General features: G+C 43.9%; 1 protein-coding gene across 9 annotated transcripts in view; it reads left to right on the top strand.

The window, feature by feature from the left end:
* KCNT1 (potassium sodium-activated channel subfamily T member 1) overlaps positions 1–17181 on the top strand; it is a 489153-nt gene that overhangs the window by 396019 nt on the left and 75953 nt on the right. For 7 of the 9 annotated variants that reach the window (XM_068249212.1, XM_068249206.1, XM_068249207.1 and 4 more), the window contains 2 exons: positions 4789–4938; positions 5871–6100. In XM_068249212.1, coding sequence (XP_068105313.1) covers positions 4789–4938; positions 5871–6100 — 380 coding nt within the window. The remainder of the gene's footprint in view (positions 1–4788; positions 4939–5870; positions 6101–17181) is intronic. The other 2 variants (XM_068249213.1, XM_068249209.1) reach the window with 1 other exon arrangement.

Raw genomic sequence — 17181 nt, 5'->3', positions numbered from 1 at the left:
ATTAAAGACCTTCATAAATTATTAAACGAATATTAAAAATGTACAATGAAGTCGACCTTCCTATATGGTCATGTTTGAATATTGAAATGTATATCTTTAACCACTTTACCCCCGCCCGTACGGATTTCTCCGTCCCTTTTTCCATCCTTTAACCCCCAGGGACGGAGAAATCCGTACTTTCCGCCTTCCCGACGCTGTCCGCGCTCCCGCTAGTAAACACGCCGCCGCCCGCTCGCCCGGAGATCAATGAACGGGAAAATCCATTCCCGTTCGTTGATCTAAGCCCCCGCAATGATCCGCTGCTCTCCGATGAGCAGCGCGATTATTGTGAAAAATAACAAACACTCACAGCCTCCTTATACTTCCTGCGAGCGTCCGGAAGGACGCTCGCAGGTCGCTATACACAAAAAGTTACTGTTGTCATCTTGTGGCCAAATAGTAAAACTACACCCTAAGCATTTTTCACATAGAAATAAATGAGGGTTACACAAAAAAATTAACTCATTACCTCCCACACTCCCCATTTTTTTTTTTTTTTTGTAATTAAAAAAAAATTCAAAAATTTACAATTAAAAAAAATACATAAAAAGTTACCTTAGGGACTGAACTTTTTAAATATTTATGTCAAGAGGGTATAACACTGTTACTTTATAAACTATGGGCTTGTAATTAGGGATGGACGCAAAACTGAAAAAAATGCACCTTTATTTCCAAATAAAATATTGGCGCCAAACATTGTGATAGGGACATAATTTAAACGGTTTTATAACCGGGACAAAAGGGCAAATACATTTCATGGGTTTTAATTACAGTAGCATGCATTATTTAAAAACTATAATGGCCGAAAACTGAAAAATGTTTTTTTCCCACATTTTTCCTATTTTCCCATTAAAACACATTTAGAATAAAATAATTCTTGGCATAATGTCCCACCGAAAGAAAGCCTAATTGGTGGCGAAAAAAACAAGATATAGTTCATTTAATTGCGATAAGTAATGATAAAGTTATAGACGAATGAATGGAAGGAGCGCTGAAAGGAGAAAATTGCTCTGGTGCTCAGGGGGTAAAACCCCTCAGTGGTGAAGTGGTTAATATTTAAACGAGTTTTAAAGGCAGGACATTTTAATATTTCGTTTGTGGATTTTTTTTAATTTGGTTTCCCCATTTCAAGATGTTATGATAGGATGTAATTTTGCAATTCCTATTCACAGAAAAATAATAATACACAACATTTTGCTATCCTTACATTAACTCTTTCCTCCATTACTCCCCAACCTTTGCTTACTGGAGAAGCCCTTTTCTGTAGGTTCGGGATATTGAGGTGACCCCAATATACTGTGATAAAGTAAGCACAGGGGGTGGTGTCACCCCTTCCTCCTGCTTATGGGCTTCTTTAGCCTACATAGCTGCTCATATTATCAGGCTGAAGCTGAATTATAAACTTATTTTTAAAGTAAATACCTAGCTATAAACTAGGGTAACTGTAGACATTGATGGCTAACCTTGGCACTGCAGCTGTGACAAAACTACAAATCCCATCATGCCTCTGCCTCCCCGAGTTGTGCTTAGAGCTTTCAGAGTATTGCAATGCCTCATGGGACTTGTAGTTCCACCACAGCTGGAGTGCCAAGGTTAGCCATCACTGCTCTAGGAGATGCTGCAGGAGTGTCATTTGGGGAGGGGTCATGGCCAGATTTCCTCAGGGGAGGGGTCATATGCAGTAGCCCAACCTCTTCCAAGGAGAGGAGCATCAAAGGAGCTGAGGTTATAGTCATGTGACCACAGGCTTTAGAAGGGGAAATAAGCAACTTCTATGTTTTTTTTTTTAATTTTAAAACAGCTGCTATCACTTTTTATCAGGAAGGAAGGTGAGGTTCACTGTTTATTTTTAGCATTTGCAGAGCGCAGTTTCGGAGGTCTTTGCAGCTGAGTGTGAGTTATTCGGTGCAAATCATGCTGTTAATATCGCAGCACGCCTTATCAATATTTCATAGGGCGAGGTCTACAAATATTCTTCCTTCCTTCATCTTCCTCCGATACCCCCCTCTCCTCCAAGCCCCCCATCCATGACCTACCAAATGCAGCATCCGCTCTCTTCTCTTCCTGAATATTTCACCCAGAAAGGAGACCGTACTTCCACTCTGGTGGTGGATATACTATAAAATGATGTATGTTGTTCCTGCTTTGTGCAGGGAGGGGCAGCAGTCACCAGAGGAGGGGCTTAGGATGTACTATAGAATGAGGTATGTTGTTGCTTATATCTCTTGTTGTTCCTGCTTTGTGCAGGGAGGGGCAGCAGTCACCAGAGGAGGGGCTTAGGATGTACTATAAAATGATGTATGTTGTTGCTTATATCTCTTGTTGTTCCTGCTTTGTGCAGGGAGGGGCAGCAGTCACCAGAGGAGGGGCTTAGGATGTACTATAAAATGATGTATGTTGTTGCTTATATCTCTTGTTGTTCCTGCTTTGTGCAGAGAGGGGCAGCAGTCAGTCACACACACACACACACACACACACACACACACACACACACACACACACACACACACACACACACACACACACACACACACACACACACACACACACACACACACACACACACACACACAGTACAATCGTACAGTAGCAAGGCACAATCAGGCACTGAACTTGTAACGCAAGTTACACTGCAGTCTCTTCTAGGCTATAAGCATTGGCTTAGTACAGCAGAAGTCAAACTTATTAAATAACGATTTAATATTCCAGAAAAAGTGGAACAATGCAGAAAATAATATGTACACAAGATTTACAAAAAACAAAGTAAAAACTACAAAAAAAGTTACAAAGATACACAAGACAAGTTGCATAAAATAAAACGGGAATAAACAGAAATTGAACTTTTACCAGCGCAAATGTCCAACCGTGGAGGTACACTAATTTTCTGATTCGCTCAGGATCATCTCTAGCTATGCACTACCCTCAGGAGAAGATGATTTTCAGGCATCTGGCCCTGCCTTTTATGCTGGGAGGAATGCCTGTAGGCTGCAATTTCATTGGGAAGGGGAGGAACTAGTTTTAATTAACTTTCCAGACATTTCCCATCTCTCCATAGAGCTAATTTCCACAGGTAAAATTATATTTACAAACCTCAAAAGACATTTGAGTAAGGCTTCCAACTTCTTCAACATTTTTGCCGGCTGTTTATATGTAAACTTCAAACATTCCTGTGTTAGCTTCCAACTGTCCAGACTCATCTAATCTGGATTGTATTTTGGCTTGTTTACCTATACACAAAGTTCAAAGCAATGCAAGATCCAGGAGAGAATAGAGGGTCGTTGCCTAATTACCTGTATCCAGAGGAACTGAATGCAAATGCAGTGTCATTGACATACAGGCAATCACATTAGCAGGTCCTGCTCTACTGTTCACAAGCGTTCACCTTCAGATGCAAATGTACTATTCTGGCCTACAGGAGATCCAATTAGCAGCGTCCAACTTCCAGAGGAACTGAATACAGAAGCTCAAAGTAGCAGCTTCCTTCAGCCCTACACATGACACAAAATGAAAAATATGGCTTCTATGTTCTGCATATTACCATACATATCATCATCATCACATATATCCTCACAGTATGTTGTTCCTGCTTTGTGCAGGGAGGGGCAGCAGTCACAGGAGGAGTGACAGAGGATGTACTATAGAATGATGTATGTTGTTCCTGCTTTGTGCAGGGAGGGGCAGCAGTCACCGGAGAAGGGGCAGCAGTCACCGGAGGAGGGGCAGAGGATGTACTATAGAATGATGTATGTGGTTCATGCTTTGTGCAGGGAGGGGCAGCAGTCACCGGAGGAGGGGCTTAGGATGTACTATAGAATGATGTATGTTGTTCCTGCTTTGTGCAGGGAGGGGCAGAAGTCACCGCAGGAGTGGCAGAGGATGTACTATAGAATGATGTATGTTGTTCCTGCTTTGTGCAGGGAGGGGCAGCAGTCACCGGAGGAGTGGCAGAGGATGTACTATAGAATGATGTATGTTGTTCCTGCTTTGTGCAGGGAGGGGCAGCAGTCACCGGAGGAGGGGCTTAGTATGTACTATAGAATGATGTACAGTAGGTTGTTTCTTATATCTCCTGTTGTTCCTGCTTTGTGCAGAGAGGGGCAGCAGTCACTGGAGGAGGGGCTTAGTATGTACTATAGAACAACGTACAGTAAGTTGTTGCTTATATTGATTGTTCCTGCTTTGTGCAGGAAGGGGGCAGCAGTCACCGGAGGAGGTGCTTAGGATGTACTATAGAATGATGTATGTTGTTGCTTATATCTCTTGTTGTTCCTGCTTTGTGCAGGGAGGGGCAGCAGTCACCGGAGGCGGGGCAGAGGATGTACTATGGAATGATGTATGTTGTTGCTTATATCTCCTGTTGTTCCTGCTTTGTGCAGGGAGGGGCAGCAGTCACCGGAGGAGTGGCAGAGGATGTACTATAGAATGATGTATGTTGTTGCTTATATCGATTGTTCCTGCTTTGTGCAGGGAGGGGCAGCAGTCACCGGAGGCGGGGCAGAGGATGTACTATGGAATGATGTATGTTGTTGCTTATATCTCCTGTTATTCCTGCTTTGTGCAGGGAGGGGCAGCAGTCACCGGAGGAGGGGCAAAGGATGTACTATGGAATGATGTATGTTGTTGCTTATATCTCCTGTTATTCCTGCTTTGTGCAGGGAGGGGCTGCAGTCACCGGAGGCAGGGCAGAGGATGTACTATGGAATGATGTATGTTGTTGCTTATATCTCCTGTTGTTCCTGCTTTGTGCAGGGAGGGGCAGCAGTCACCGGAGGAGTGGCAGAGGATGTACGGACGCTGTTCCGGGAATGAGGTCTATCACATCCGTATGGGGGACAGCAAGTTCTTCATGGAGTATGCGGGGAAGAGCTTCACCTACGCTTCTTTCCACGCTCACAAGAAGTAAGTGCTGCATGCCAGTATTCTGGTGCCAGTGGGGAATGTCTCTGAGGAGAGGGGTGTCTGTGGGGGAGGGAGGATTGTTTGTGGGTGGAGTCTGTTGTGGTGGGTTGTCTTAGGGGATGAGGAGTTTCTTTGGGGGAATGAGGGAAGTCTATGCAGGGTGGCCTGTTGTGTTACAGGAGGATTGTCTGTGGACGATCATTAGGGGGTGTCTGTGGGGGGAGGGCGTGTGTGGGTGAAATGAGGGGTGTCTTTGCTGGGTGGATTGTGGTGGGAGGGGCACCTGGCGGGAGCGATGGGAGGGGGTGTCTGGGGGGAGAAAAGGTGCCTGCGGGGGATGGGGAATGAGGGGTGTCTATGCTGGGTGGCCTGTGATGCAAAGGGGTGTCTGTGGGGAGAAGGGGTGTCTGCAGGGGGATGGGGTGTGGGGGAGAGGTAATGAGGGGTGTCTATGCTAGGTGTCCTGTGGTTGGTGGGGAATGTCTGGGGGGAGAAGGGGTGTCTTTGGATGATAGGGGGTGTCTGTGGGGAGAAGGGCTGTCTTTGGATGATAGGGGGTGTCTGTGGGCAGAAGGTGTGTCTGCGGGGGGATGGGGTGTGGGGGAGAGGTAATGAGGGATGTCTATGCTTGGTGTCCTGTGGTGGGGGTTGTCTGGGGGGAGAAGGGGTGTCTTTGGATGATAGTGGGTGTTTGGGGGTTATGGGATGTGGGGGAGGGGGAATGAGGGGTGTCTACGCTGGGTGGTCATGGGGAAGGCGATTGTGCAGCTGACAGCAGAGCTTGTGGAATCTCATAGACAATGCTTGCATTTTTCTGTAGTTTATCTTCAGCTTCTGTTGGCCCATCTGGCTGGTTCCTTCCCAGTGGTGACCTCCTCAGTCTGGCGGCCTCTAGTGGTCGGAGATAATAATGCAGTCATTCTGTGTTGCAGGTATGGCGTGTGTTTGATCGGGGTACGGAGAGAGGACAATAAGAGTATCCTGCTGAACCCCGGCCCTCGACACATCATGGCTGGCTCCGACACCTGCTTCTACATCAACATCACCAAGGAAGAGAACTCCGCCTTCATCTTCAAACAGGAGGAGAAGCAGAAGAAGAAGGGGCGGGGCATCTACGGGGAACCCTCGCGACTTCCTGTCCACAGCATCATCGCCAGCATGGGTAACTTTCTGTCACTGTATATAGTGCTGTTCCCAATGCACACAAGTCTATTGCTTTCACTCAGCCTTAGAACCCAAGTTCAGGGGCCTTAGGCTTTATCACTAAGTGCATTAAAGCGAAATTTCTCTCTCTTCCTAAACATTTGCTATAAACATGTTTGCATTATGCAATTTATATGTAGAAGAGTGTATAAACATGCAGAAGGTGGTGGTGGTCACCTGAGTGAGGATGGTGTCAGTCAGGTGACCACCTCCACCTGCATGTTTATACATTGGCATACATGTAAGTTGTGTAATATACCAGTCGTGTTCAGCTGAGTGAGATGGCTGTCGGCTGCCTCCACAGTGGGTGTCCAAGAGGCTGGCTTGTTTTTGTCCATTTTTACTGTGGTTTGTCTTCTTAAAACAGAAGGTATTTGCCATAATTCAGCTTTAAGTGAGCAACTGTGGCTTCCCACAATGCAGCTCTGCTGAATATGCAAATGATCTCTTTGTGCTCCTTAAGCCAGGCTTATATCCAGAACCGCTGGTGTATAGCAAGCCTATAGCTTATACATGTTACAGAGCCACTGGTGTATAGCAAGCCTATAGCTTATACATGTTAGAGCCGCTGGTGTATAGCAAGCCTACAGCTTATACATGTTACAGAGCACTGGTGTATAGTGATCCTATAGCTTATACATGTTACAGAGCCGCTGGTGTATAGCAAGCCTATAGCTTATACATGTTACAGAGCCACTGGTGTATAGCAAGCCTATAGCTTATACATGTTACAGAGCCACTGGTGTATAGCAAGCCTATAGCTTATACATGTTACAGAGCCGCTGGTGTATAGCAAGCCTATAGCTTATACATGTGGCAGAGCCGCTGGTGTATAGTGAGCCTATAGCTTATACATGTTACAGAGCCGCTGGTGTATAGCAAGCCTATAGCTTATACATGTTACAGAGCTGCTGGTGTATAGCAAGCCTACAGCTTATACATGTTACAGAGCCGCTGGTGTATAGCAAGCCTATAGCTTATACATGTTACAGAGCCGCTGGTGTATAGCAAGCCTATAGCTTATACATGTGGCAGAGCCGCTGGTGTATAGTGAGCCTATAGCTTATACATGTTACAGAGCCGCTGGTGTATAGCAAGCCTATAGCTTATACATGTTACAGAGCTGCTGGTGTATAGCAAGCCTACAGCTTATACATGTTACAGAGCCGCTGGTGTATAGCAAGCCTATAGCTTATACATGTTACAGAGCCCTGGTGTATAGCATGCCTATAGCTTATACATGTTACAGAGCCGCTGGTGTATAGTAAGCCTATAGCTTATACATGTTACAGAGCCCTGGTGTATAGCATGCCTATAGCTTATACATGTTACAGAGCCCTGGTGTATAGCATGCCTATAGCTTATACATGTTACAGAGCAGCTGGTGTATAGCAAGCCTATAGCTTATACATGTCACAGAGCCGCTGGTGTACAGCGAGCCTATAGCTAATACATGTTACAGAGCCACTGGTGTATAGCAAGCCTATAGATTATACATGTTACAGAGCCACTGGTGTACAGCAAGCCTATAGCTTATACATGTTACAGAGCCGCTGGTGTATAGCAAGCCTATAGCTTATACATGTGGCAGAGCCGCTGGTGTATAGTGAGCCTATAGCTTATACATGTTACAGAGCCGCTGGTGTATAGCAAGCCTATAGCTTATACATGTTACAGAGCTGCTGGTGTATAGCAAGCCTACAGCTTATACATGTTACAGAGCCGCTGGTGTATAGCAAGCCTATAGCTTATACATGTTACAGAGCCCTGGTGTATAGCATGCCTATAGCTTATACATGTTACAGAGCCGCTGGTGTATAGTAAGCCTATAGCTTATACATGTTACAGAGCCCTGGTGTATAGCATGCCTATAGCTTATACATGTTACAGAGCAGCTGGTGTATAGCAAGCCTATAGCTTATACATGTTACAGAGCTGCTGGTGTATAGCAAGCCTACAGCTTATACATGTTACAGAGCCGCTGGTGTATAGCAAGCCTATAGCTTATACATGTTACAGAGCCGCTGGTGTATAGCAAGCCTATAGCTTATACATGTTACAGAGCCGCATCCACCCCTTATGTAGACAGCCTGTTTCAGACTTTTGGTCCTCCTCAGTGCTTGGCAGGGATTGATCTGGCTCTATGGGATAGGGCTTGGACCAGTATAACAGAGTAACTAAGCAGTTTGGGTGACCCAAACTACTAGGAAAGTATAGGGGACTTAAAGAGACCAAAAAGCCCTCCGACTAAAATAAAGCTTAGTGTGGTTTGCCTTCTCAAAACAGAAGGTATTTGCGATAATTCGGCTTTAAGTGAACATCTGTGGTTACCCACAATGCTATAAGCTTGTTATACACCGGCGGTTCTGTAACATGTATAAGCTATAGGCTTGCTATACACCAGCAGCTTTGTAACATGTATAAGCTATAGGCTCACTATACACCAGCGGATCTGTAACATGAATAAGCTATAGGCGTGCTATACATCAGCGGATCTGTAACATGTATAAGCTATAGGCATGCTATACACCAGCGGCTCTGTAACATGTATAAGCTATAGGCTTGCTATACACCAGTGGATCTGTAACATGTATAAGCTATAGGCATGCTATACACCAGCGGATCTGTAACATGTATAAGCTATAGGCTTTCTATACACCAGCGGCTCTGTAACATGTATAAGCTATAGGCTCACTATACACCAGCGGATCTGTAACATGTATAAGCTATAGGATCACTATACACCAGCGGCTCTGTAACATGTATAAGCTATAGGCTCACTATACACCAGCGGCTCTGTAACATGTATAAGCTATAGGCTCACTATACACCAGCGGCTCTGTAACATGTATAAGCTATAGGCGTGCTATACACCAGCGGATCTGTAACATGTATAAGCTATAGACTTGCTATACACCAGCAGCTCTGTAACATGTATAAGCTATAGGCTCGCTATACACCAGCGGATCTGTAACATGTATAACCTTTAGGCTTGCTATACACCAGCGGACCTGTAACATGTATAAGCTATAGGCTTGCTATATAAACCAGTGGATCTGTAACATGTATAAGCTATAAGCATGCTATACACCAGCGGATCTGTAACATGTATAAGCTATAGGCTTTCTATACACCAGCGGCTCTGTAACATGTATAAGCTATAGGCTTGCTATACACCAGCGGCTCTGTAACATGTATAAGCTATAGGCTTGCTATACACCAGCGGATCTGTAACATGTATAAGCTATAGGCTTGCTATACACCAGTGGATCTGTAACCTGTATAAGCTATAGGCTCGCTATACACCAGCAGCTCTGTAACATGTATTAGCTATAGGCTCGCTGTACACCAGCGGCTCTGTAACATGTATAAGCTATAGGATCACTATACACCAGCGGCTCTGTAACATGTATAAGCTATAGGCTCGCAATACACCAGCGGGTCTGTAACATGTATAAGCTATAGGCTTGCTGTACACCAGCAGTTCTGTAACATGTATAAGCTATAGGCTCACTATACACCAGTGGGTCTGTAACATGTATAAGCTATAGGCTTGCTATACACCAGCAGTTCTGTAACATGTATAAGCTATAGGCTTGCTATACACCAGTGGCTCTGTAATATGTATAAGCTATAGGCTTGCTATACACCAGCAGTTCTGTAACATGTATAAGCTATAGGCTTGCTATACACCAGCGGCTATGTAATATGTATAAGCTATACCAGGGGTCAGGAAACTTTCTGCCTGAGAGAGCCATAACCGCCACATATTTTAAAATGTAATCCTGTGAGAGTCATACAATGCGTTTCAAACTGGGACAGTGCGCATGCGCAGCAGAGGGCCATGTAGTCCTGTTGCCATGGTAATGTGTATACAGTTGTACCGCCAGGCAGCGGAAATGTCAGACAGGTCTTCAGCTTCTTTTGGGTTTGAGCAACATCAGCAATTTCCCTGAGAGCCAGACAGGAGAAATACCGACTAACAGCTTGTACAATTAGCTAGCTGACTTGGGGGTTGATTCACTTTGTAAGAGGAGATCCCACACTTTTTCCCAATAGGCTGCCTGTCAAGTGACAGACAGCCTAATGGGCAAATCAAAGTGTGGGAATCTCGCCCTACAAAGTCACTGGACCTGACAGGATCCAGGGTGGTACAATTGGAGCAGATGTTAGTTTTGGGGGAGTAAGTTAGTAGTGCATGCTACAGCAGTAGCGTGCACTACTTTGAAAATTGTACTTGCGCTGCCACACTAAGCTGCGCTGCTTGATCAGTATAGTTTAGTGAATCAACCCCTAACTGATCTGTCTGTGAGCCAGATTTAGCCATCAAAAGAGCCACATCTGGCTCCCGAGCCATAGGTTCCCTACCCCTGAGCTATAGGATCACTATACACCAGCGGCTCTGTAACATGTATAAGCTATAGGATCACTATACACCAGCGGCTCTGTAACATGTATAAGCTATAGGCTTGCTATACACCAGCGGCTCTGTAACATGTATAAGCTATAGGATCACTATACACCAGTGGCCCTGTAACATGTATAAGCTATAGGCTTACTATACACCAGCGGCTCTGTAACATGTATAAGCTATAGGCTTGCTATACACCAGCGGCTCTGTAACATGTATATGCTATAGGCTTGCTATACACCAGCGGCTCTGTAACATGTATAAGCTATAGGATCACTATACACCAGCGGCTCTGTAACATGTATAAGCTATAGGATCACTATACACCAGTGGCTCTGTAACATGTATAAGCTATAGGCTTGCTATACACCAGCGGCTCTGTAACATGTATAAGCTATAGGATCACTATACACCAGTGGCCCTGTAACATGTATAAGCTATAGGCTTACTATACACCAGCGGCTCTGTAACATGTATAAGCTATAGGCTTGCTATACACCAGCGGCTCTGTAACATGTATAAGCTATAGACTTGCTATACACCAGCAGCTCTGTAACATGTATAAGCTATAGGCTCGCTATACACCAGCAGCTCTGTAACATGTATAAGCTATAGGCTTGATATACACCAGCGGTGCTAGCTTGGCTACAGGGGCATAAAGAGATAATTTGCATATTCAGCAGCGGTGCATTGTGGGTAACCACAGTTAGCATTGCTTTGTATATTTTATGATGTTTGATGCAAGATTGTCTCTTGGTTTTTTCTCTTGTATTTGAGGATCAGCAGAAATAACATTATTGGTGATAATTGTATTGGTTAGTTGTGTGTTGGGTCCTGAGGGAAAGGGGGGCATTTCTAAGTTCACAGAAGACTGTAACACCCTTCAATTTTTTGGCAACACTGCATTTTTTGGAAGTGAAGGTGGTTTTATAGAGCAGAGCTCTGCTGCTAAGGAGAACGTCGTATGATTGGGGTTGGGCTTCCACATGGAGAAAGCAAGGCAAACAACTGCCAACATCAATAAACTCTACCTTCATGGATGAGAAACTGAAGCAGTGGACAACGTTCCCTATCAGGATCCTCCAATGCAGACGTATTACTGAAGACCAAAATCAAACTCGTCCCAGCAGTGGTGTTCTCAATGTCTGTGTGTAGAAGATGGATTGCAAAGATCAGGCACAATAAGACAATGGATAACTCTAAGGTCTGGTTCACACTGCCAGTAAAAGCGGATTGGATCCTAACGGATGCGAACGGATACAATGTTATCCTATGGATCTGTTCACATTGGTTCGTTCAAACTGATCCATTACACCAGCTCCGCTGAACGGGCCGTTTGGGTCTGGAGCAATTTTTCTGGACAACTGAGCTCAGCGGAACTGAAACGGAGGCTGAAGGCCGTGCATGGGAACCAATGAGAAACGCATGTACACAACGCAGTGGCTATAAAAACAGACCTCTCCTGCCTCTTCCTGTCATCTCTATGGTACAGCTTGGATTGTACATGGCCCTGCACAGATAGAGGAGTGGGATTTATCCCAGTTTATTGTATGAAAATGGCAGAAATCGGGCAATATAGCATAGAGGAGCTGTTAGTGCCAGTCCAGGCTCACCCTACCCTTTATGATAAAGGGGCACCCTGATCGCAGTAACCTACAGAAGGGCAGGAAGCTGTGGGATGCCATAACCAGATCGTATGTGGAGGGCTTCCATTCACTACCCCGCAAGCAGGAAACACAGGCAAGGTATGTTTACAATTGATTGGGTGGAAGGTGCATCTGCTTGCAAACTTTGCAGATATAGGTATATGTGCGTGTGTGATTCTTAATGGAATGGAAACAGATGCAAAACGGATGTGAACAGAACCGAAACTGATCCATTTTTCTCTCAGTGCCAATGTGAATCGGGTCTTAGCTGTGGCTCTGGAGAAAATATACTGTCACTATGCCATGGCTGGTGCTAACAGATCAGTCAGTCCTGGATGAGACCAATTCCTAAATATTAATTGGAAGCTTAAACAAAGCAAGTTAGATCTACTACTGTGGCCGGCCATAGCATGAGAATGGCAAACCCTCTAGAGAAAGATATTGGGCATGATCCATAAAGCTTTTTCACAAAGATAGAATATAATTGAGGTAAGAAAAGTCATATTGAAATGAAGTCAATCAGGAACAACTTACTTTGAGTGATTATTCTGCTTGTAAATGTGCTGAAGGGTTATTTTTATCAATTAGGTGATACATAAGTCATTTATGAGAAGTGTTATGAATAGAGCCCATTCTGTTTGGAAAGATGGAAGGCAGAAGCAAACATATGAAGGCCACCTACAAGATGACCTGACACACAGAAACCGCTGATAACGGGCAACGAGTTAACTGACAACGGGCAACGAGTTAACGCTCCACAGGGTCACTGTCAACCAATGCTTTACAGCAGGTATGTCAAACCGGTCCTACGAGGGCCGAGTTCCTCACACATTTTTGATACAGCTCAAATGAATTGATGGGTCTGAATCAGGAAGGGCGTGGTCCATCAGGTAGAACACATTCCTTTCTTCCTCAGTCCATCCTAAACACTGGCATGGATCTGGCCCTCCAGGCCTGGAGTTCCACACATGTGCTTTACAGGGTCTATTTATAACAAATACTTGGGAATTAAAATTTCATTCATCTATAAATAGCCTGCTACAAAGACAAGAGATTCTGCCCAGTCCAATGAAACCATTCTGAAACGGTATTTCCTATTCACAAGAAGACTCTTTCTGAAGGAGATAAATGGAATATGGAGAGCTTGGAGAAAATCACACTGTGGGATAAGGTAGTGGAGGACCCCGCTCTGTTCCAGCGTGAATAGATGAATAGGAAGCCTGTGTCACATTGTGTTTCGGGAACATTGTGAGTCGCCAGACGGAAATAGCACAGCCGGGAACAATGAAAGAAACATATAGACAGGAGAACCTTGGAAACGACGAGTACGTAATGAATTGGAGCCTCCTTAGTCACGTAAAACCTCCAGGAAGCCAAGAAATTACCTGGCAACAGAACATCTGGACTTCTGAAGGACTTGCTCTGCCTCCATCTGTTACCTTCAGCCCAGATTGTGTTTAGGACGGAAGGAAAAAGAAGCCAAACTAATAAACGTGGACTGTGCTGAAACATTAATAACGTGAACCTACCGCTAATCAACAAACCATTAAGATCATCTAAAATCTTAAGTCTCCCCTCACCAGCACTATCGTACCCTCCAAACTCTGCTACATCGAGAAGGAACTCCGGCCAAAAAGTTTTCAGCTGTGGATAGACTTGGAGGTGTGTTATAACTGCCGGCGCAGTATCGGCTCTACGCTCGGAGATGGGCGGAAATAGCCTGCGCACAATCCCTTTATTACAGAATAATAAAGGAAATAGCCGATCGGTGTCGGTCCGCTCTGCTGTGCAGGCACAAGTCTCCTGCGCCTGCACAGTAGGGGGCACCCAACAGAGGTTGGCTATTTCCGTGCTGAGAGACGCAACAGCGCCCCCGCTGGAGCCAGAGAAGGTAAATATATTAGCCTTGTCAGGCGTGTCGAGCCAGGATTGCGGGACGCTTCGAGGGAGCCAGCGCTGGACTGCCTGCAGCTACAGCGGAGGGTGAAGCCTCATTGGGACCCTGAGGTGAGTACCCCCCCCAGGGGTTGTTTTTTTGTTACAGGTTCTCTTTAAGGCCTCATTTCTTGTTAATCCTTCTCTGGTTGTCCTGTAAATAAATCTCTGATGTAGTTTTCCATCATCTCTGTTACTGTATTCGGGTGAGACTCAGACACTCCTGTTTAATGTTGTGAGTGGACGCTGCAAGGAGACTCGTAGAACTGCATGAATTCTCTCGCGGTCTCATCGCTCCAGGACTTTCCGTGCTGCATAAATTTGCCTTCTGATTAAAGAAGTGTGTTTTTTTTTTATATATATATATCTTGTAACCTGACAGGGCTCTGTAGTAATCAGTTCCCGGTTAAGGCGTTCCAGTTCTTGCGTAGCTTCGGATATCGCCACTCTCCGTTAGTTTCTCCTTCGTGAGGCTGAAGTTAATCAGTTTTCCTGTAATAAAGGGATTGTGCGCAGCCCATAATACACTAGAAGAAACATCCCCGCTGTTATTAAAATTAAAATATTCCTCGAGGGATCGGCTAATCTCGTTAAAGCAATTAGACTCCATCAGTAGCAGAACATTTTCATTCCCAGTTATTGATTGAGAAGGGAGAGAGCAGGCGTAACATAGCCTGTATTATAGAAGATAAATGTCCAATGTAGTCATAGTGGAGACAACCCAAAGGTAGGATGCAGACATCAGTCACTATGGAGGAACGCCGGATGGGACAGGGCTCCCAAAGAGGTACTGTCCCTCCAAAAGAGGGACAGTTGTGAGCTATGTAACCAAGGAAAATTATTATGAATAACAATTATGAAAACTGTATGAAGATAAAAGGATCAAAATCAAAAGAATGAATGTTTGAGTCCTTTGCTTGTGGAGTTCAAACAAAGGTCCTTTGCTTCAGGGGCCCAGCCTAACCAAGCTACCTCCATGGGCTCCTGTTAGAAATTGTCAGACAGATGGAAATTGGGAGTTTAAAATGGCTGTCACCACGATCCCTTATTAGATATCCATACCTCCCAACTTTTTGAGATGAGAAAGAGGGACACTTAATCCACACCCCTGCCATACCCATGACCACGCTCCCATCACACCCCTAGTCCCACATACCGTAAACATTTCAGAAGAAAAATATGCTGTTTTATAATACAAACCACACTGGTCCTTTCTATCCTGGTTCATTTTCCTTCATATTAACATTTTAAAATTAGTAATATATCAATTTAAAAGGATGGGAATAAAGTTTAGAGTCAATTAAACACATTTTTTTGTAGAGAAATATATATATTTACATAAAAAGAGGGACAAATGAGGAGGACAGAGGGACAGTTGGGAGCTATGCCTTATGAGATTTTGGGAGGCGGGATTCAGAGTCCTTCCTCCTTATCATACCATAGGCTTATCCTCCCACTGCATGTTGGCAGTTTTTGGAGGGAAAAATTGGTCTTTAATCTATGATCGTCCATTTTTCGAGCATCACGTATGACCCGCATGCAATAATAGCATATTTATCGTTATATTGATAGCAACATAAAACAACAAATAGCATATTTATGACCCATGAAAAATATGCAGCATTTTGATACCAAATGTTATTCACCTGTATGAAATATTAAAATAATAAACTAATATTTTCATAACCAATGTTTGCTCATTTTTAACGCAAGTCGTGCAAGGTGTCTGCATGACGGCCACGATTTTTATAGGAAATTTAGCAGGCATAAGAGAAAATATGAACTATTATATTCTATTATATTATATTCTATGAACAGTTAGTTGAATCCCATGCTTTAGGGGGTTACCCCCGAAACATGTTGTGTATTTGCTAAAGTTTAGATAAACGCAAGTTGAAAAGCCTGTTGTGTGCTCTCCCTTATTTATTGGGACAGAGATCTGCCCCTCTGCTGTGATTTAGTCTTTGCCCTAACAGCAGCTCCACCTAATGGTCTTCCTAGTTGTAAGCTGGGGCCGGGATGCTTTCTTCAAGACAATGGGAACCACACTATCATTTTAGAACAAGGTCTTTACCTTTTCATGCCAGAAGGAAAACCAAGTGCCCTGTACCTGCACAATGCAATCTTAAAGGATACCCGAGGTGACATGTGACATGATGAGATAGACATGTGTATGTACAGTGCCTAGCACACAACTATGCTGTGTTCCTTTTTCTCTTTCTCTGCCTGAAAGAGTTAAACATCAGGTATGTAAGTGACTGACTCAGTCCTGACAGGAAGTGACTGCAGTGTGACCCTCCCTGATAAGAAATTCCAACTATAAAACACTTTCCTAGCAGAAAATGTCTTCTGAGAGCAAGAAAGAGATAAAAAGAGGAATTTCTTATCAGTGAGGGCCACACTGTAGTCACTTCCTGTCTGAGTCAGGGCTGAGTCAGCCAATTACATACCTGATATTTAACTCTTACAGATAGAGAAAGAAAAAAAGGAGCACAGCATAGACATGTGTATGTACAGTGCCTAGCACTCAAATAACTATCTCATTATGTCACATTTCAGTTTGGGTATCCTTTAAATTGGATTGTAGCGACAATCAGTGTACAATCTCAATTGTGATCGCGATTCTCACAGTCCGAGCATGCCAGGTACTTTGGGTAGTCCCTTATATTTCATAAAAGTGGTAAGATCGAGCAATCAAGGTTGTATCCTAAATGGGCACTTTTAACCCCTAAACTTTTTTTTCTTGCAAAACTTTTTTATGCAGATTTCTTTTGGAATAATATTCGAATGAATACATTTAAAGCGGTTTTAAACTCTGGCAAAATATTCAATAAAAATGTGTTTTTCTACTTTTTATAACCCATACAATGATCATATTTGCTTTTGTGCACAAGTATTATTATTCATTTAGAAATTATAAGTTACCAAAGTTCAGTTTATTTACTTTGAAAGCTGCTGGTGCATTTTATTCATTACGGTTGTTGTCCTTCAATAGTAAATGCACGCAGTAATGATTTCTGAGCAGTGTTTAAGTTCAGGACTCATTAG

Source organism: Hyperolius riggenbachi, chromosome 8, assembly GCF_040937935.1.
Source record: "Hyperolius riggenbachi isolate aHypRig1 chromosome 8, aHypRig1.pri, whole genome shotgun sequence".
Classification (NCBI taxonomy): domain Eukaryota; kingdom Metazoa; phylum Chordata; class Amphibia; order Anura; family Hyperoliidae; genus Hyperolius; species Hyperolius riggenbachi.
The sequence above is the reverse complement of the archived record's forward strand: the minus strand, read 5'-3'. Positions and strand labels throughout refer to the sequence as shown.